The 22,500-nt window shown below is 39.6% G+C and overlaps 1 protein-coding gene across 5 annotated transcripts in view; it reads right to left on the bottom strand.

Annotated features, from left to right (window-relative positions):
- Positions 1-22,500, bottom strand: part of ofd1 (OFD1 centriole and centriolar satellite protein) — a 38,717-nt gene that overhangs the window by 7,723 nt on the left and 8,494 nt on the right. For 2 of the 5 annotated variants that reach the window (XM_081368318.1, XM_081368320.1), the window contains exons 3-14: positions 22,328-22,396; positions 22,209-22,236; positions 20,984-21,091; positions 20,117-20,253; positions 19,628-19,801; positions 19,273-19,379; positions 17,521-17,640; positions 14,977-15,050; positions 14,779-14,870; positions 13,300-13,489; positions 1,142-1,272; positions 524-629 (exon numbers count right to left, since the gene is read on the bottom strand). In XM_081368318.1, the coding sequence (XP_081224444.1) occupies positions 524-629; positions 1,142-1,272; positions 13,300-13,489; positions 14,779-14,870; positions 14,977-15,050; positions 17,521-17,640; positions 19,273-19,379; positions 19,628-19,801; positions 20,117-20,253; positions 20,984-21,091; positions 22,209-22,236; positions 22,328-22,396 (1,336 nt within the window). Of the gene's footprint in view, positions 1-523; positions 630-1,141; positions 1,273-13,299; positions 13,490-14,778; positions 14,871-14,976; positions 15,051-17,520; positions 17,641-19,272; positions 19,380-19,627; positions 19,802-20,116; positions 20,254-20,983; positions 21,092-21,911; positions 22,016-22,208; positions 22,237-22,327; positions 22,397-22,500 lie in introns of all 5 variants that reach the window. The other 3 variants (XM_081368319.1, XM_081368321.1, XM_081368322.1) reach the window with 2 other exon arrangements.

Below are 22,500 nucleotides of genomic sequence, written 5' to 3'. Positions count from 1 at the left end.
AACGTTACGCAGTTTCCATTTAAATCCTGTTTAATGTTGATGATCGCATTATTTTACATAAGCGATATCATATGCATGTTTCTGCTTCTTCGCCTGTGTTTAGATCAGGAGATTCTGCACTCTTTCAGAAGAGATGTTAACAGCGCCCCCTACCGTATAACACAGAAAATTACAGCAATGGTGGGGAAAGAGTTAATACAAACGGAATAAAAAGAGTGATTCACAAATGAATCATTCAGAATGAGTTGTGAAGTGGTTTGAACGATTCATTGAAAGAATGATTTGTTCATAAATGCCGTTACTATGGTTAAGTTTCAGTCTAAACGAGTTCTGAGTTCATTCTTATTCATATACAATATTACAGTTTCCTCATATATGTTAGTGGCTGTGGGAACCCTGAATGAAATAAATACACACTTTTGCAAGTTTTTAGCTTGCAAACGAATCTGAGAGCATTGACAGGAGAGACGCTGAATGTCAGGTTGACTGAAAGGTTGAGTTTGAGCGAGTGTATCTCTGAGACCTTGCTGTGTGTGCTGGAGCTGGAGCTGGTGTGTGTGAGCGTTCATCCACGCCGTGCGTTCCTCACACTCCTGCAGCTGAGCCTTCAACAGCACACACTGCTGAGCCTGCACACACACACGCAACCACACACACATTAACAAGAAACACATCTCAGGAAAACATACAGGTTAAATTTTTTTTCCTTCGCACAATTAAAATTTCCCCAAAATCGTATTATTGTAATGCACTGGAATGTTTTGCTTTTTAGTAAATATTATGATAATGAATAACAATATTAATAATAATTCTTATTATTAACATGAATGTATTATTAAACAAATAAAAATTGTAAAAAAAAAAATTAAGGTCATATTCTTGATATTTTTTGCATAATTAAGCATATTTCACAAAGAATCTCATAATTGTAATGCGCCTTTGAGTAAATATTATTATTATTAAAATGTAATATAATTTTTTTCTTTCTTTGGTTTTGAAGTTTATATTCTTGGCGTTTTGTGAGATTCTTCCATAAAATCAAAAGCGATCTCTACACGATAAAGAACACTAATGCTCATCACGTCTCAGACTGATGGCGGGAATGAAGTGTGTAAACACTGGATGCTGTAGAGACACACACCTCGTGCTGGAGCTGTGTGTGCAGGACGCTTCTCTGAGTCTCGAACTCCTGCTGGTCCAGTGCTCGTGTGTTCTCCAGTCTCCGGATCTCAGCCTGCAGAACCAGCTCCTGCTCAGACGGGCCACTGCGCTCTGGAACACACACACACACACACACACACACACACACACACACACACACACACACACACACACACACACACACACCATTACACATTAGCGGTGGGGGAAAAAATCGATTCTTAAGGTCCTTGCACACTGAGTCTGAAATTTCGTATGCGTTTTTAGTATTTGTGATTCTGTGGCTCTGAATTGTCAAAACACAGCTCAAAATACTTTCTACGGATGCGAAAAACGCAGAAAATCAAACCCGATCCAATTTTTTTTATTGTAGTCACACAGTGAGAAAAAAATAAATAATAATAATTGTTTTATCATCGCAGCCTTCTGAATCGTAATCAAATGTAATCCACCTCTACTGTACTCTACTGTACTCCACTGCACTCCACCTCTGCTGTACTGTACTCTACTGTACTCCACCTCTACTGTACTCTACTGTACTCCACTGCACTCCACCTCTACTGTACTGTACTCTACTGTACTCCACCTCTACTGTACTCCACCTCTACTGTACTGTACTCTACTGTACTGTACTCTACTGTACTCCACCTCTACTGTACTGTACTCTACTGTACTGTACTCTACTGTACTCCACCTCTACTGTACTGTACTCTACTGTACTCCACCTCTACTGTACTGTACTCTACTGTACTGTACTCTACTGTACTCCACCTCTACTGTACTGTACTCTACTGTACTGTACTCTACTGTACTCCACCTCTACTGTACTGTACTCTACTGTACTCCACCTCTACTGTACTCCACCTCTACTGTACTGTACTCTACTGTACTCCACCTCTACTGTACTCCACCTCTACTGTACTCCACCTCTACTGTCAAGTCAAGTCAAGTCAACTTTATTTATATAGCGCTTTTCACAATACAGATTGTATCAAAGCAGCTTCACAGTATTAAATAAAATAGTACATCAGTGTTTGTTTCTGGTGTAAAACATCCACGTTTGGTAATGCAGATCAATAGCACTGGTGAATCGATTAATCAAATTAAGTATCCCCAACTGAGCAAGCCAAAGGCAACAGTGGCAAGGAACCGAAAAACTCCATCAGGTGACCTAATGGAGAAAAAAAAACCTTGGGAGAACCCAGGCTCAGTCGGGGGCCAGTTCTCCTCTGGCGTTTATGAAGTAGAGACCGGATTTAACTGTAAGATTAAAATATTATATGAATGCCTGGCTGAAGAGATGCGTCTTTAATCTAGTTTTAAACTGGGAGAGCGAATCTGAGCAACGAACAGTATCAGGAAGGCTATTCCAGAGTTTTGGTGCTAAATGTGAAAATGCTCTCCCTCCTTTGGTGGATCTGGATATCCTAGGTATGACCAGAAGCCTCGAATTTAGTGATCTTAAAGAGCGCGATGGATTATAGGGCGATAGAAGATCCGTTAAATAGACTGGAGCTAAGCCGTTTAGGGCTTTATAAGTCAGTAGCAATACCTTGTAATTAATACGGAACTTTATAGGTAACCAATGTAGTGATGATAAAATTGGTGTTATATGGTCAAACTTTCTTGATCTAGTAAGAACTCTAGCGGCGGCATTTTGGACTAACTGTAGCTTGTTTATTGAGGATGCAGGACAACCAGCTAATAAAGCATTACAGTAATCTAGTCTCGAGGTCATGAATGCATGAACTAGCTTTTCTGCATCAGAAACAGATAGCATGTTACGTAATTTAGCAATATTTCTAAGGTGAAAAAATGCTGTTTTTGTAACATATGAAATATGATTTTCAAAAGACAAGTTACAATCTAATATAACACCCAGGTCTTTTACTGTAGAGGATAAAGTAACAGGACACCCTACTATGTTAAAGTTGTATTGTGAGAGGTTTTGTGGGTGGTTTTTTGAACCGATAAGTATTACCTCTGTCTTATCTGGATTTAATAAAAGAAAATTGTGCGTCATCCAATCTTTTATATCTTTAACACACTCTGTCAATTTGGATAATTTAGCGTTTTCATCCGGCCGTGATGAAATATATAGTTGAGTGTCATCAGCATAACAATGGAAACTAATTCCATGTTTCCTTATAATATTTCCAAGTGGCAGCATATATATTGAGAATAATAGAGGGCCTAACACAGATCCTTGCGGCACTCCATAGTTTACTGGAGTTATGATCGATTTTTCTCCGTTTAAATAGACAAAATGGTAGCGGTCAGATAGGTATGATCTGAACCAGCTTAATGCTTGTCCTTGAACACCGGTATAGTTTTGTAGCCGATCTAAGAGTATTGTATGATCTATAGTATCGAACGCAGCACTAAGATCAAGTAAAACTAGTATTGAGATACAGCCTTGGTCAGAAGCTAAGAGTAAATCATTTGTGATTTTAACGAGCGCAGTTTCAGTGCTATGATGCGGCCTGAACCCAGACTGAAACTTTTCATAGGTGTCATTTTCTTGCAAGAAAGAGCCCAGTTGGGCAGACACAACTTTTTCTAATATTTTGGACATAAAAGGAAGATTTGAAATGGGTCTATAATTTGCTAGGTTATTTGGGTCTAATTGTGGTTTCTTAATGAGAGGTTTTATAACTGCCAATTTAAATGTTCTTGGAACATGACCTAAAGATAAAGACGAGTTAATAATATTGAGGAGAGGCTCTTCCACTATAGGTAACACTTCTTTCAATAGTTTAGTTGGTATGGGATCTAATAAACATGTTGTTGTTTTAGAGGAAATGATAAGTTTATTTAACTCTTTTTGTTCTATAGTTGTAAAGCACTGTAATTGTTCTTGCGGGGTGATAATCGAGGCTGAATTATAAGGCGCGATTGAAGATTGAACGTTTACAATTGTGGATCTGATGTTTTCTATTTTCTCAGTGAAAAAATTCATGAAATCATTACTACTAAACTGTAACGGAATATTTTGTTCAGGTGACGCTTGTTTATTTGTTAGTCTAGCCACGGTGTTAAATAAGAACCTAGGATTGTTTTGGTTATTTTCTATTAGTTTGCGGAGATGCTCAGCCCTGACCGCTTTTAGGGCCTTTTTATAGCGTGACGTACTGTCTTTCCAAGCGATTCTAAAAACCTCTAAATTAGTTTGTTTCCATTTACGCTCTAAATTACGGGTTTCTCTCTTTAGAACACGAGTAGTATTGTTGTACCATGGTGCTTTAATTTTCTCTCTGACCTTTTTTAGTCTCATAGGTGCAACAATATCCCATTTTCCAGAGAGAACGGTGCTCATAGTGCTGGTTAGTTCGTCTAGTTCATCTGTTTGTTTAGGTTCAGGCAGCAGCTGAGACAGATCCGATAAGCAATTTGAAAAATTATCTATGGTGGATGGAAGGATTGTTCTGCCTAATCGATAACGCGGCGCAGCATGATATATTTCCGGGGTACGTAATATGCAAGTTACCATGTAATGGTCAGTTACATCATCACTTTGCGGAATGATATCTATATCGGTTGGATCGGTTCCATGTGATATAATTAAATCGAGTGTATGATTAAAACGATGAGTCGGTCCGGTAACGTTTTGCTTAACCCCAAAGGAGTTTAATAAGTCTATAAACGCAGCCCCTAACGTATCATTTTGATTATCTACGTGTATGTTAAAATCTCCAACAATTAATATTTTATCGACATTGACCAATAGATCTGAGAGAAAATTTGCAAATTCTTTTAGGAAATCAGCGTAAGGCCCTGGTGGTCTATATACGGTAGCCAAGGCTAAAGATAATAGGGATGTTTTTCTATCATCTAAGAGCGTAACATTTAGTACAAGTACTTCAAATGAAATAAACTTATAACCCGTTTTCTGAGTAACATTGAGAATATCTCTATAGATAGTTGCAATACCGCCGCCACGACCAATCAGACGGGGCTCGTGCTTATAGGAGTATCCTGATGGAGTAGACTCATTTAGACCGAAATAATCATTTGGTTTAAGCCAGGTTTCAGTAAGGCAAAGTACATCTATGCTATTATCTGTGACTATTTCATTTACAATAACTGCCTTAGGTGTGAGTGATCTAATGTTTAAAAGACCTAGCTTTAGAAATTGTTTTTGTTTACTAATAGCAACATTTTCTGTTTTAATAACAATTAGATTTTTCCTAGATCCTGCAGTAGATTTATTATTTGATCGCACTAAACGAGGAATAGACACAGTTTCTATGCAATGTTCTACACTAGTATTTATATCAGTTAATTTGGTGCAGCAGAGACTATGATTTGGACTTTTGGTTACTAGTCAAAAGGTATTTAACGTTTTGGAGATGTTATCTGACAGAAGATCCGATCCGAATCTGTTTGGGTGTAAGCCATCAGCACGGTAAAGCCTAGGACGCTCCCAAAACAGATTCCAATTATTTACAAAGAGCAGTTTCTGCTCATTGCACCATGACGTTAACCATTCATTTAGCGCGAATAATCTACTAAACTTGTCATGTCCTAGACGGTACGTGGGAAGCGGTCCTGACACAATGATCGTTATATCAGGCGATGTGCTGCGTACCGTATCGATCAGATTCCTGAAGTCTTTCTTCAGAACTTCCGTCTGGCGCAGCCTGATGTCGTTCACTCCCGCGTGCAATACCAAAGTTCCGACGCGCTCGTTATCGTTCAGAATCTCGGGAACGCGAGCAGCGATTTCAGAAACACGAGCACCAGGAAAGCAGTGACTGTGCACCTTATTTTTACCTGATGTAGCATGGACGTGCCGAACAATGGAATCACCGATGATCACAGCATCGCGTTCTGTTTCGCGAAGAGCGGAGAAGCGGTTTTGTGTGGATAACTCGAAAACCGGGAGGGTCGGAGAGGGTCTTGGTCTAGACCTGACTCGCGTCTTCCGCTGCGGAAATATCCAGGCTTCGTGGTGGCGTGTTAGAGCCGGAGTGAACGAGACCATGGCTGATCGCGACCTTGGCGCTCGGGACCGATGCCGAGTAACGCACGGAGTAGACGAGGTCGGAGTCAGCGGGTTAGTAACATTAATCTCTGATTTGTGAGCATCAGCGCGTGATGTTTCAAGAGCTAAACGCCGGTCTCTCAGCTCGGCCTGTCTCACTAAAAGGTCGTGGATCTGTTTCTCAACAGCTTCCAGCTCAGACTGCAGTGCGTGCAGCTCAAATGTGTCCTCACCTGCACCAAAAGGTAGACTACTTGCATCTGATATATTCGCCATTTTAACAGATGGACAGTAAGTTAGCAACGACACTACCAGTGATGCTATCAATTAATACTAATTTCTGACAAGCGTCTTAGATATAATCCGTCTTTTAAGTGGTACGGGTGTAGAGTAGACGCACGATAGGTGAAAAATGTTTGTAAGTGAGTGTTGAGAAGACGCGTTCAGCCGTGATCCCCGGGAGTAACCTATAAGAGTATCCAGCGTAGAATCACTAACAGGCTTGAGACACGTCTGCTCAACAGTCCGCGTTGTAACTATGAGGTTTGAGCAGTAGTGCTTCTCAGTGAGGAAAAGTAGAAAATGTTTGTTGTAAGTAAGTTTAAAGAGTAAAATCAAGAATTATAAATCAAATCGATAGAGCTCCAAAGACAACAACGCGTTCAGACGCGACGCATGCGCATTCGACAACAGGCGCATACTGTACTCTACCTCTGCTGTACTCTACTGTACTCTACCTCTACTGAACTCTACCTCTGCTGTACTCTACCTCTACTGAACTCTACCTCTGCTGTACTCTACCTCTACTGAACTCTACCTCTACTGTACTCTACCTCTGCTGTACTCTACCTCTACTGAACTCTACCTCTACTGTACTCTACCTCTGCTGTACTCTACCTCTACTGAACTCTACCTCTGCTGTACTCTACCTCTACTGAACTCTACCTCTGCTGTACTCTACCTCTACTGAACTCTACCTCTGCTGTACTCTACCTCTGCTGTACTCTACTGTACTCTACCTCTACTGAACTCTACCTCTACTGTACTCTACCTCTGCTGTACTCTACCTCTACTGAACTCTACCTCTGCTGTACTCTACCTCTACTGAACTCTACCTCTGCTGTACTCTACCTCTACTGAACTCTACCTCTGCTGTACTCTACCTCTGCTGTACTCTGCTGTACTCTACCTCTACTGAACTCTACCTCTACTGTACTCTACCTCTGCTGTACTCTACTGTACTCTACCTCTACTGAACTCTACCTCTACTGTACTCTACCTCTACTGAACTCTACCTCTGCTGTACTCTACCTCTACTGAACTCTACCTCTGCTGTACTCTACCTCTACTGAACTCTACCTCTACTGAACTCTACCTCTGCTGTACTCTACCTCTACTGAACTCTACCTCTGCTGTACTCTACCTCTACTGAACTCTACCTCTACTGTACTCTACCTCTGCTGTACTCTACTGTACTCTACCTCTACTGAACTCTACCTCTACTGTACTCTACCTCTGCTGTACTCTACCTCTACTGAACTCTACCTCTACTGTACTCTACCTCTGCTGTACTCTACCTCTACTGAACTCTACCTCTGCTGTACTCTACCTCTACTGAACTCTACCTCTACTGTACTCTACCTCTGCTGTACTCTACTGTACTCTACCTCTACTGAACTCTACCTCTACTGTACTCTACCTCTACTGAACTCTACCTCTGCTGTACTCTACCTCTACTGAACTCTACCTCTGCTGTACTCTACCTCTACTGTACTCTACCTCTACTGAACTCTACCTCTACTGTACTCTACCTCTACTGAACTCTACCTCTGCTGTACTCTACTGTACTCTACCTTTACTGAACTCTACCTCTACTGTACTCTACTGTACTCTACCTCTACTGTACTCTACCTCTACTGTACTCTACCTCTACTGAACTCTACCTCTGCTGTACTCTACCTCTACTGAACTCTACCTCTGCTGTACTCTACCTCTACTGAACTCTACCTCTACTGAACTCTACCTCTGCTGTACTCTACCTCTACTGAACTCTACCTCTGCTGTACTCTACCTCTACTGAACTCTACCTCTACTGTACTCTACCTCTGCTGTACTCTACTGTACTCTACCTCTACTGAACTCTACCTCTGCTGTACTCTACCTCTACTGAACTCTACCTCTGCTGTACTCTACTGTACTCTACCTTTACTGAACTCTACCTCTACTGTACTCTACTGTACTCTACCTCTACTGTACTCTACCTCTACTCTACTGAACTCTACCTCTACTGTACTCTACCTCTACTGAACTCTACCTCTACTGAACTCTACCTCTACTGAACTCTACTGTACTCTACCTCTACTGAACTCTACCTCTACTGTACTCTACTGTACTCTACCTCTACTGTACCCTACCTCTACTCTACTGTACTCTACCTCTACTGTACTCTACTGTTCTCTACCTCTACTCTACTGTACTCTACCTCTGCTGTACTCTACCTCTACTGTACTCTACTGTACTCTACCTCTACTGTACTCTACCTCTACTCTACTGTACTCTACCTCTGCTGTACTCTACCTCTACTGTACTCTACTGTACTCTACCTCTACTCTACTGTACTCTACCTCTACTGTACTCTACCTCTACTGTACTCTACTGTACTCTACTGTACTCTACCTCCACTCTACTGTACTCTACCTCTACTGTACTCTACTGTACTCCACCTCTACTGTACTGTACTCTACTGTACTCTACTGTACTCCACCTCTACTGTACTGTACTCTACTGTACTCCACCTCTACTGTACTCCACCTCTACTGTACTCTACCTCTACTGTACTCTACCTCTACTGTACTCTACTGTACTCTACCTCTACTCTACTGTACTCTACCTCTACTGTACTCTACTGTTCTCTACCTCTACTCTACTGTACTCTACCTCTGCTGTACTCTACCTCTACTCTACTGTACTCTACCTCTACTGTACTCTACCTCTACTCTACTGTACTCTACCTCTACTGTACTCTACCTCTGCTGTACTCTACCTCTACTCTACTGTACTCTACCTCAGTAGAGGTAGAGTACTCTACCTCTACTGTACTCTACTGTACTCTACCTCTACTGTACTCTACTGTACTCCACCTCTGCTGTACTGTACTCTACTGTACTCCGCCTCTGCTGTACTGTACTCTACTGTACTCCACCTCTACTGTACTCCACCTCTACTGAACTCTACCTCTGCTGTACTCTACTGTACTCTACCTCTGCTGTACTCTACTGTACTCTACCTCTACTCTACTGTACTCTACTGTACTCTACTGTTCTCTACCTCTACTCTACTGTACTCTACCTCTGCTGTACTCTACCTCTACTCTACTGTACTCTACTGTACTCTACCTCTACTGTACTCTACTGTACTCCACCTCTGCTGTACTCCACCTCTGCTGTACTGTACTCTACTGTACTCTACCTCTACTGTACTCTACCTCTACTGTACTCTACTGTACTCTACCTCTGCTGTACTCCACCTCTGCTGTACTGTACTCTACTGTACTCTACCTCTACTGTACTCTACTGTACTCTACTGTACTCTACTGTACTCTACCTCTACTGTACTCTACTGTACTCTACTGTACTCTACCTCTACTGTACTCTACTGTACTCTACTGTACTCTACCTCTACTCTACTGTACTCTACTGTACTCTACTGTTCTCTACCTCTACTCTACTGTACTCTACCTCTGCTGTACTCTACCTCTACTCTACTGTACTCTACTGTACTCTACCTCTACTGTACTCTACTGTACTCCACCTCTGCTGTACTCCACCTCTGCTGTACTGTACTCTACTGTACTCTACCTCTACTGTACTCTACCTCTACTGTACTCTACTGTACTCCACCTCTGCTGTACTCCACCTCTGCTGTACTGTACTCTACTGTACTCTACCTCTACTGTACTCTACCTCTACTGTACTCTACTGTACTCTACCTCTACTGTACTCTACCTCTACTCTACTGTACTCTACCTCTGCTGTACTCTACTGTACTGTACTCTACTCTACTCTACCTCTGCTGTACTCTACTGTTCTCTACCTCTACCTCTACTGTTCTCTACCTCTACCTCTACTGTACTCTACCTCTACTGTACTCCACCTCTACTGTACTCTACCTCTACTGTACTCTACTGTTCTCTACCTCTACTGTACTCTACCTCTACTGTACTCTACTGTACTCTACCTCTACTCTATTCTACCTCTGCTGTACTCTACTGTTCTCTACCTCTACCTCTACTGTACTCTACCTCTACTGTTCTCTACCTCTACCTCTACTGTACTCTACCTCTACTGTACTCTACCTCTGCTGTACTCTACCTCTGCTGTACTCTACCTCTGCTGTACTCTACCTCTACTGTACTCTACCTCTGCTGTACTCTACCTCTGCTGTACTCTACCTCTGCTGTACTCTACCTCTGCTGTACTCTGCTGTACTCTACCTCTGCTGTACTCTACCTCTACTGTACTCTACTGTACTCTACCTCTACTGTACTCTACTGTACTCTACCTCGACTGTACTCTACTGTACTCTACCTCTACTCTACTGTACTCTACCTCGGCTGTACTCTACTGTTCTCTACCTCTACTGTACTCTACCTCTACTGTACTCTACCTCTACTGTATTCTACCTCTACTGTACTCTACCTCTGCTGTACTCTACCTCTACTGTACTCTACTGTACTCTACCTCTACTGTACTCTACCTTTACTCTACTGTACTCTACCTCTACTGTACTCTACTGTACTCTACCTCTACTGTACTCTACTGTTCTCTACCTCTACTCTACTGTACTCTACCTCTACTGTGCTCTACTGTACTCTACCTCTACTGTACTCTACTGTACTCTACCTCTACTGTACTCTACTGTACTCCACCTCTACTGTACTCTTCCTCTACTGTACTCCACCTCTACTGTACTCCACTGTACTCCACCTCTACTGTACTCTACTGTTCTCTACCTCTACTCTACTGTACTCTACCTCTACTGTACTCTACCTCTACTGTACTCTACTGTACTCCACCTCTACTGTACTCCACTGTACTCCACCTCTACTGTACTCCACTGTACTCCACCTCTACTGTACTCTTCCTCTACTGTACTCCACCTCTACTGTACTCCACTGTACTCCACCTCTACTGTACTCTACTGTACTCCGCCTCTAATGTACTCTACTGTACTCCGCCTCTACTGTGCTCTACTGTACTCCACCTCTTCTGTACTCTTCTGTACTCTACTGTACTCCACCTCTACTGTACTCCACCTCTACTGTACTCCACCTCTACTGTACTCTACTGTACCCCACCTCTTCTGTACTCTTCTGTACTCTTCTGTACTCTACTGTACTCCACCTCTTCTGTACTCTTCTGTACTCTCTGTACTCCACCTCTTCTGTACTCTTCTGTACTCTTCTGTACTCTACTGTACTCTACTGTACAGGATTAAATCTGCATTTCCTTCAGCTTGAGGATTATTCACTTCACTTTCGGTGTGAAAATGTCTTAACATTTACCAAAAATAGAACTTTTTTTGTTGTTATTAAAAAACAAACAAGCAAGCCCAGCCCAGGTGAGAAAAGTAACGCAAAAATAATGTAACGCATTACTTCTCATAAAAAGAAACTAAGAAACGCAATTAGTTACTTTTGTTGTGAGTAACGCAATATTGTAATGCATAACTTTTAAAAGTAACTTTCCCCCACACTGATCATGATTCACACTTGAAAGCATGAACGGGTTACAGAGGGACAAGCTCAGAGTCTCTGCTGTATTAGAGGAAACCATGAAGCGCTTCTCTGTCCCCCCCCCCCAACCCCCCATCCCCCCATCCCCCCTATCCCCCCCATCTCCCCCCAAATGCTCAATTCCAGCCAAGAGCGCCAAATTAACAAGCGGAGCACATCTACACTGGCCACTGGTGTGTGTGTGTGTGTTCTCCCCGTCTGACCCCTTCAGATCCCGGCCTGAACTGCTCCGACCTCACAGGAGTCCAGCGCACCGTTCCCACAAATCACTCGCTTGTTTTTACATTTTTAGTCTGCAAATGTTTGGTGTTTGTTTTTTTTTCTCAGAAAAGATGCATGAGCAAATATAAAGGAGTTGTCCATCCCGATCCTGCTGAAACATTATTATTGATAAATGGAATCATTATAAAAGGTTGGAATAATGTTAGTTCATCAATTCATAAAAATAAAGCTCCTTCAATTGATAAGCAAACTTTGATTTTAATTAAAATGTGAGAGGAAGCTATTTTAAAGTCTAATGGAAGTTTTAAAAAAAAATAATAATAATAATAATTGATATTTATATATATATATGAAGTTAATATAAAAGAAGTATCTTCTTCTCACCACGACTGCATTTATGTGATCAAAAATACAGAAATTACAGTAAAAATTGTGCACATTATTTCAATTTAAAATAACTGTTCTCTATGTGAATATATTGTAAAATGATATTTATTCCTGTGATCAAAGCTGAATTTTCAGATGAATATTTTGATGAATAGAAAGAAAAAGAAAAACCTTCTGACCCCAAATGGCAGTGTATATATTTAAGAAATGTAAAAATTTATTTAAAAAAAAAAAAGAGATATTTACTGTTACAAAACATTTATATTTCAAATAAATTCTGTTCTTTTGAACTTTCTATTCATCAAAGAATCCTGAGAAATAAAATGTATGACCGTTTCCACAGAAATATGAACAGTTTTCAACACTGATAATAATCATAAATGTTTCTTGATCATCAGATCCTCATATTAGAGTGATTTCTGAAGGATCATGTGACACTGAAGACTGGAGTAATTATGCTGAACATTCAGCTTTGATCATAGGAATAAATTACACTTTACTGTATATTCACATAGAGAACAGATGATTTACATTATAATAATATTTCACTGTTTTTACTGTATTTTTGATCATAATAATGCAGCTTTGCTGAGCAGAAGAGACTCTTTCAGAAACAGTTTAATCTCAGGTTGTTTGAGGTGTGTTGGTCCTCTAATAAGAGCACTGTGATTGACTGCAGATCTTCAGAACCTCCAGCAGAACGAGGATCTGAAACACAGAGAGAGAGAGGAACCGGAGGAACCGGAAGCACCTTGTCTGAGCCGCTGGTTCTCCTGGAGTTTCTCCTCCAGCTGGAGCTCCATCAGTGTGATGTGAGTCTGCAGCTCTTGTGTTTCTCTCTTCAGCGCTGAATAATCACTCATGTTCTCCAGTCTCTGTCGGAGACGCTCGTTCTCTCGGGTCAGGAGAGACGTCTGCGATCGGGCCGACTCCAGCTCCGTCTGCGGGAATGTGCTGTTAAACACTACCACTGCAACATACTGTGTTCAGACCGGTTTCACACACACACACACACACACACACACACACACACACACACACACACACACACACACACACACACACACACACACACACACACACACACACACACGTGACCCTGGACCACAGAACCAGTCACATGTCGCACGGGTACACCGCAAACAAGTATTTTTGTCTCGTTTCCAGTCCAAATTCTTAAATCAAGTAGCATTTACTAGAGAAGTGAAGAATTCTATCTTGCTTTCTGATAAAACATTTTTAAATGAAGTGAGTCATTGCTTAAAATAAACAAAGTGGGGTAAGAAAAATAATCTTGTTTTCCATTTGAATTAAGATTATTTTTCATGTTTTCCATTTGTTTTCCATTTGAATTAAGCAATGTCATGCTTAGATTATTTTTCTTGTTTTCCATTTGAATTAGGATTTTTTTTTCTTGTTTTCCATTTGAATTAGGATTTTTTTTCTTGAATTAAGATTATTTTTCTTGTTTTCCATTTGAATTAAGATTATTTTTCATGTTTACCATTTGAATTAAGATTATTTTTCATGTTTTCCATTTGAATTAAGATTACTTTTCTTATCCCATTGGCAGATAATTTTGCTTATTTTAAGCAAAAACACTTCATTTAAAAATGTTTTATCAGAAAGCAAGATAGAATTCTTCACTTCTCTAGTAAATGCTACTTGATTTAAGAATTTTTAGATATTTGGACTGGAAACGAGACAAAAATACTGAGTAAGAAAAGCAATATTTGCAGTGTATATTTGTGGCAATAGTCAATAGGGTCAAAATTATCGATTTTTCTTTTATGCCAAAAATCATTAGGATATTAAGTAAAGATCATGTTCCATGAAGATATTTAGTAAATTTCCTTCCGTAAATATATTAAAAAAATATTTTTGTGAGTGAATGCAGCAAAATTGCGAACATAAATGAACTTTAAAGGTGATTTTCTCAATGTTTAGATTTTTTTGCACCTTCCATAAATTAATGGAAAGCTTATTTATTCATCTTTCGGATGATGCACACATCTCAATTTCAAACAATTGACCCTTATGTGGTCCAGGGTCACATGGGAAAGAACAGCATATCATTTCTGAGAATAGACCTTTAAAGAGAGAGTTTGTAAAGTGAACGGAGGCCTAAAAGCAACTTTAATAGAATATCAGCACATCAATGTCATGCTTAGAAAGATCCATGCATCACTTTCTTTGGCACAGATGAATTATGGGATCAGATCTGCTTTACCTGCAGACGTTTGACTTCTGATAGATGTCTCTCATGCTCTTCTGCTTTTGCATCAACATTAGCAGACTCCTTCTGCAGACGAAGCGCTTCCGCTGCGAACGGGGAAATAAGGCCGTTCATTATCAATAAATCTACTGTGATATAATTCTTCAGTTTATATTCAACAACGGTAACTGATTACTGTTAATTCTTCAGTACCTTTAATCCTCTTCTCTTGTTCTGTCAGTGTCTCCGTTCTCTTGGTGTAATCCTCCTTCAGCTCCAGCTGATATCTGAAACACACGTTCAGTTCACAATGACATCATAACGGCTTCACTCTCTCTGAACAATCACTACTCATCAAACGACTGGTGCGATTTCTGGTAAGGTTCTTATCTGACCAACAATACAGTAAAAATTGTGAAATATTATTCCAATGTAAATCATCTGTTTTCTATGTGATTATATAATAAAGTGTAATTTATTCCTGTGATCAAAGCTGAATTTTCAGCATCATTACTCCAGTCTTCAGTGTCACATGATCGTTCAGAAATTAAAAATGAAATGAATAGAAAGATCAAAAGATCAGCATATGTTTGAAATTGAATCTTTTGTAACATTATAAATGTCTTTACTGTCACGTTTGATCAATTTAATGCGTCCTTGATGAATAAAAGTGTTTTAAATGATTAAAAATGTAAATTATTCTTACTGACCCAAACTTTTGAAAATGAAAGCTCATCAATACAAACTTTATTAAAGCTGTCTGAAGGTTATAAATAAAGGCCCAGTGTAGAAACACACACAGCATCATTACTGGACTAGACATGAACAACCACTGCATCACAGATGAGGTTTCCAAGTCGTGTCACAAGAGCGACCTCTGCAGGATTAACCAGTCAGTCACGAGAGGACCAGCAGAACTCAGGAGAGTTTCAATTAATCGTTTTTTAAAATGTGGTCGATTCAAGATTGATTCACAAATCGATTTTTTCCCATATTTATTTATTTATCCATCACCCAGAAGCCAGTATTAGTGCTCCTCCACTGGCCACGCGTTACAGCGAATGCTGTGAGATATTATGTGTGTTTAATCTTAAACCAGATCCTGTTTGATCAAGGCGTGCGGCGGTTCAGACTCGTCCAACTTTCAGCATCAACTTTTCATCTCGCATCAAAATCCTGTCGACTCATCGTATGCGTTTGAAATATAGAGTTGGGTTCTGTGTTAATGTCCACAAGTGTAGCTAAAACAAAAAGAGTTGAAGAGTTCCTAATGTCTTTTTATTAATTAACCTCTTGTAAACTTATGTTCACTGTTCTTTTTTATAAATATAGGATTTGTGTTAAATCTATATTCATCGAGTCGAATCGGGAATCGAAATCAAAAATCGAATTTAGAATCGGAATATCTGAACCGATACCCAGCCCTAGTGATGTTACATGTATGGTCTGTTTCCCATGATTCATAGTGTTTATGGTTTAGTCCAGTTTCCCCCAGTCTGTGTAATTAGTCGTCTCAATCACGTGAGTCCTGCTAATTATCTAATTTAGTTCCTTTTGTTTGCTCTGTGTATTTAAACCCTGTGTTCTCCCTCAGTCTCCGTCCGTTCTCGGTAATGTAAGGTTGTGTGAGGGGCTGTTTACACGACACCGGTTTCAACTAAAAACGTGAGATGTTTAATGCGTTTTGGTAATAACGCATTATTAATAATTTAATAACGGTGTTTTAGGGCCTGAACACACAAACTTTTAAAAACGGGTTTCAAAGTGTCAAACGGTCTCCGTGTAAAACAACAAAAACACGATTCTCTGAAGACGATGACGTCATGCACGTGCGTATCACGTGTTCAGTCTCCAGTGTTTCATCGCCATCTACTGGCCTGACAGCAGAATACAGCGATTATAGTCGTTTTCGCGGATCCGTGTGAATGAGGATCGTTTGATAATCGTCTGTCCGCGGAAAACTCACAGGAAAAGATTATCCAGTTTAAGCGTGTGAACGTACCCTTAGTCTCCTGGGCAACACTTTATTTTACAGTGTCCTTGTGTGGGAATCCAGATTTATTAAAATGTTTAATTTAGGTTTACATTGAATTTAGCATGTTAAGGTTAGGTATAAATTATGATTATCAGAGTTTTCTAGCAAACGACTCTGGTCAGTCCTGTTTTACTGAAACTCTTGGAGTTTGTGTTTTAGCAAGAAAGTCCAGCCAGTCCTGTACTCGGGTCTCAGTGTTTGAATAGATATGCTGAGTGGATTAGGGTGGGCAATGCTCTGTCTAAAACCGGTTCCTAAACCTGTCTTTTTCGGTTCCTGCCCCTAAATGTATATAAACTGTAAGAGAACATTCACGTCAGACTTGGTGACTACAGCTAACGACAGCTCGTGTTCTCAATAAAGAATCCTGCTGAAGAAACAACCAAGTCTCCTGGTCTTTCGATTCTAAGTTCACAACACTTGTTACATGTTATATATACTTACCATAGTAATAACTCTAAATTATGCATAATTACATGCAACTAACCCTAACCAAACCCTAACCAAACCCTAACCCTATAGTAAGTACATGTAGTTGCTTAATATTACTCAGTACTTAAATATTCAATCACACTGTAACACTGACACCGTAAAATAAAGTGTGACCGTCTCCTGTTCTGATGTTCCTGATTCCAAGTTTATCCCATTAAACACCACAGTAATTGTTCTCCTCCGCCGGTCTCCACTACACGTGACCAGTGAGATGTGCGATCTCTGCTTACCTCAGGATCTCGCTCTTCAGCCTCTGGTCGAACGAGTCCTCCACACTCTTCACACTCAGCTCTCTCCTCCTCAGAAGATCCTCCACGGCCTTCATCTTCTCCTCCTGCAGCCGACAGCTTCTGAGGCGTTCAAGACATCAGCACATCAAACCACAATCTATTCACACATCTTCAACATGTCTCACATTATCTCAGTTTATTCGCTATAGTTTAGAGAATGGTAATGAAATATGAGCAGAACTCAGTTGATATTTGACTGGTTTTGTCCATCCTTCTGTTAGACTGTCTCACACATGAATTATGTTGAATATCTGTCAGCTGTTAAATTTAACTACACAATTAGATAATACCAGTTTAGCTCAACCAATCACCAAGCAATGCTTCATTGTGTTCAGTCTGTGTGTAAAAAGAGCATTAGCAATTAAAGACAACACACTTCAGCAAAACATGATCAGCTCAAAGTGTCCCAATCAGTTTTGGACCCAAATTTGTATAATTTTTACTGGTAGTCTCTGTATGAAGAATATCTGGGTGTAATATCTCACAGTTTACTTTATTCTGCTCTCCTCACTTACAGAAATGAACTATAGTGTCCTGATCACACTAGTGAAACTATATCAAACATTATATCTGGTGTCTGAGTAATGTCTGGATTGACTGTAAGAGATTCCATGATATTATAAACGAGATTCAGTCAGAGAATAGTTAATAGTTAAAGAGCTCGTATCCTATAAAACACACCGTCACCGTCAGAACGTGATTGACAGAAGTGTTCATCAAAATAGCATTTACTAATATTCTGAATTATACATTTTTTGGGTAGCCTTTACTTTACCTTTATGTTTAATGTTTTATAAAGGTATTCTTAATATTTTTGCATTATATATTTTCATAAATAATTGTAAGCAAATGTTACAATGCATTATAATATTTGCAGACTGAAATGCATAGATCGGTATTATAACTGTGGTTACAATTATTCATTAAATCATGCAATGCATTATAAGGTTTGCATTAAAACACTTTCAGAATGCATTATATATACACAGGCTTTACGTAAAGCGTTACCATTTTTTATTTGTATATTTTCAAATAAACATTTTCAGAGTAATTTTATGTTTATTATTTTTTTACATGCACTTTTAATTATGTATTATTTGTTTTTAGTCTAGTAATATTAGCACTTCAACTTGACATATTTAACCTTAAGTTTTAGTTTTTCCTCTAATATTTCAGCTTTTAATAACTTAATATAGGCTTTGTTTCAATTACTATTTAAAAAAATAATAATAGCTTTAGTTTTAGTTTAGTTTTGTTATTTACTAGTCTACTAATTATTTACTAAGTTTGTTACAAAGATTATTTATAGATTTTAGCCTATATGCAGCCATTGAGTACTAGAGCCATCTAAGTTAGTGGCTAATGATATTTTTGCTTTTTTGTTATTTTTATACCAACATATGTCATCAGACGTCACCAAATGTTCAAGTTCCATATTAACTTAATGGAATGTTTAAAAAAAAAAAGTAAAAGAAATATTAAATATAACATAAAAATAACCATATTTTACATAAAAATATGGTACTTTTAGAGGTTAATAAATAAAAAAATACCTCAAAAATCACAAAAAAATGCATAAATTGATAGATTTTATTTGATCGAAGATGGTGATATGACTTAAAAAATAAAGAGTAGAGTGAAGCGCTGCTGGAGGGTTAGTCTGGAGGTGTACACCGCTATAGTGCGACTCACTTCTGGAAGGCCTCGACGCTGAGCTTCAGCTCCATCTCTCCGCTCCGCACAGACTCCATCTCTCTCAGCACGGCTTGTCTCTGAGCATAAAGATCTTTTTCCTCTATCTGGTTCGGACAGTTTCATACAGACGGGGAGCATTGAAGGATTAACATCTGGTTTGTACTGATTTGGTGACATTAGTTAGAGTGCTGGGCGGCATACCGGCTCACACCGAATACCAGTGTTTATTTGTGTTATGATATGAATTTTTTATATACCGCAATACCGGTGTAATTCAGAAAAATACGGTGATATGGATTTTTGGCCACACCGCCCAGCACTGATCAGTTCTGTATGTATTTTCTGACAGCACCTCCTGTTGTCTGTGTAATCGCTCGATGGCGTTCTTCTCTCGACTCATCAGAGCCTCAGACTTCAGCTCATGCGTTCTCTCCATGTCTCGTCTCAGCTCCAGGATCTCTCTCCGAGAAGCCTCTTTCTCCTCACGCTTCACCTTCGCCATCTCCACCTCCATGAAGTGCTGCATCTGCAGGAAGACAGCTCTATTAGAGGGCCTTCGCTCCGGATAGATCTACACTGCAAAAAATACTTTTCTTACTCCACTGGCAGATAGTTTTGCTTTCTTTAAGCAAATACTCTCTTAATTTTATTACCTCAGAAAACAAGAGACAAAAACTTAAACGTGTGTGTGGCGTGTCTTTAAACGTGTGTGTTGGCGTGTCTTTAAGCCAGATCCTGGGTCAGACGTAACAACCCAGTGTTTGGGTAGTTTCCGGGAACTATGAAAAGGTTCCTCCACCCTTTACTCGTGTAAACTCCTGAACATGCTTCTCTTGCAGACCTTTGCGTCGAGCTCGAGCTGCGCCTGCTCCTGGATCTCCTTCCTGTACTCCGCAAGCTTCGCCTCGACTGACGGCCAGTGCTCTCCTCTGTGCCGAAGCACTTCATACTCCTCGTCGATCAGCTGCATCTTCTCAACTTAAAAATACATAAAAAAATACAGTAAAAATTGTGAAATATTATTCCAGTGTAAATCAGCAGTTTTCTATGTGAATATATAGTAAAGTGTAATTTATTCCTGTGATCAAAGCTGAATTTATTTGATCAAAAATACAGTAAAAATTGTGAAATATTATTAAAATATTAATATTATGAAAAATGAAAGTGAAGAAAAGAAAAGAAATCACAGAAAAGATTGGAATCATCTGACTTTTTTGCATCTTCTGGGTAGATTTTTGGAGGAAAATCTGCTAAATATGGTTAAATATGGTAAAAGATCATACGCTTTCAGACAAAGCATGTGTAAGTTCATAAGTCGACAGCATTGCTGAGTATTTCCTCCTTAAAACTGCAGTGAACCAAAGACAGTCTCAAAAACACGCTTTGAAATCGCTGGTGTTTCTGACGTCACAAACTACCTTGTAACCAATCAGATCAACGTGTGATCGTCAACCAGTGGATCTCTGAGCTGAGTGAGTGGAGGCGGGGCTCATTTGCATATTCATACAACCACGCATACTAAATGAGGCAAGGGTGTCGAGTTACATTCAAGATATTTTAAGGCATGAAGAAGGAAAAAAACTTTTAAATATGTCATTTTGGTGATCAGAGATGAGTTTTAAGAGACTACAGGGGGACTTTAAGAAATGAACGCTCCACACAAGGAACGTGTAATTCAGTGTGACGCACGACAGACGTGAAGGCTTACCGAGAGACTCCTGATGCGCGGATATAGAGATGGTTTGGGTCGAAGTGTCACAGCAGTGTCTGTCAGTGTGCCGGTCCGTCAGCTCCGTGAAGAGGCTCATCAGGAAACCTGTCGAGTTGAACAACAGTCATCACTGAACCAACAGCGTCAGCAGGAACGCTTATTAGCGAAACACGAGCCACAACCTCTTCACTGCAGTTCCCTATGGAAGCTCGTTTCCGCCACAGATCTAAACATTTTAAAAGATAATTGCGAATTTTTTCTCACAATCCTGACTTTTTATCTCAGAATTGCATGATATAAAGTCGCAACTGTGTTATAAAGTCCAATTCTAAGGAAAAAAAGACACTTTTTTTTCCCCTCTCGCAATTGCGACTTTATATCTCACAATTCTGAGATTGTGAGAAAAAAGGTCGTAATTACCTTTTTTATTTATTTATTCTGTGGCGGAAACAAGCTTCCATAGTTCTCTGATGATGTATTGAGTGAGAAAAATTTAGGATGGGATTTTTTGTACCAAGAAAGGAATCAGGAATAGTGTCTACATGAGCCGAAAAGAAGAAGCATTTTAGAGATGAAGCATGTTTATATATTTAAAAAAAAGATTAAAAACAATAATGTGGATGTGCAAAGATGAATCGTTCACAATAAGACCAGCATTAAAAAAAGTAAATAAGATCAATTTGTATTTTATGCCAACTTTAACAACCTGCACAGGGATTTATTAAAGTCCCCCTGTGGTGAAAATCCAGCTTTTAATGTAGTTTATGTGTCTATGTGGTGTTTTTAATCTGCTTTAAGACAAACCATGTGTAAGTTCATAAGTCGACAGCATTGCTGAGTATTTCCTCCTTAAAACTGCAGTGAACCAAAGACAGTCTCAAAAACACAGTTTGAAATCGCTGGTGTTTCTGACGTCACAAACTACCTTGTAACCAATCAGATCAACGTGTGATCGCCAACCAGTGGATCTCTGAGCTGAGGGAGTGAGTGGAGGCGGGGCTCATCTGCATATTCATAGAACCGCGCATACTAAATGAGGCAAGGGTGTCGAGTTAGATTCAAGATATTTTAAGAGATGAAGAAGGAAAAAAACTTTTAAATATGTAATTTTGGTGATCAGAGATGAGTTTTAAGGGATAACATGATTGACTACAGGGGGACTTTAAGCAAAGTTTTGAAAAAGAAAGACATTTAATTGTATCTGCATCATATCATGACCTACCCGTCTGTCCCGACTGGATATCTGAAACCTGCCGAATGTGAAAGAACGAGAAACAGAGGAATGTGTTACACAAAGCAACAACTGATCAATCCACTGGTATTTCAGCATTAGTGTGTCACCAGAGATGTGTGTAGCGGCGAGTGAGGACTGATCTTCATGAGCTGCAGAAGCTCTCGGCCGGACAACACCTGCAAGTCAAACACAAACAGGACATCACCATATTTTATTACACGGCTCTGTGGAATACTTGATTCTGATTGGTCGATCGCATCCAGCGGTGTATTATTCCCAG

This window comes from Scardinius erythrophthalmus (genome assembly GCF_964197995.2).
Source record: "Scardinius erythrophthalmus genome assembly, chromosome: 6".
Lineage (NCBI taxonomy): Eukaryota > Metazoa > Chordata > Actinopteri > Cypriniformes > Leuciscidae > Scardinius > Scardinius erythrophthalmus.
The sequence above is the reverse complement of the archived record's forward strand: the minus strand, read 5'-3'. Positions and strand labels throughout refer to the sequence as shown.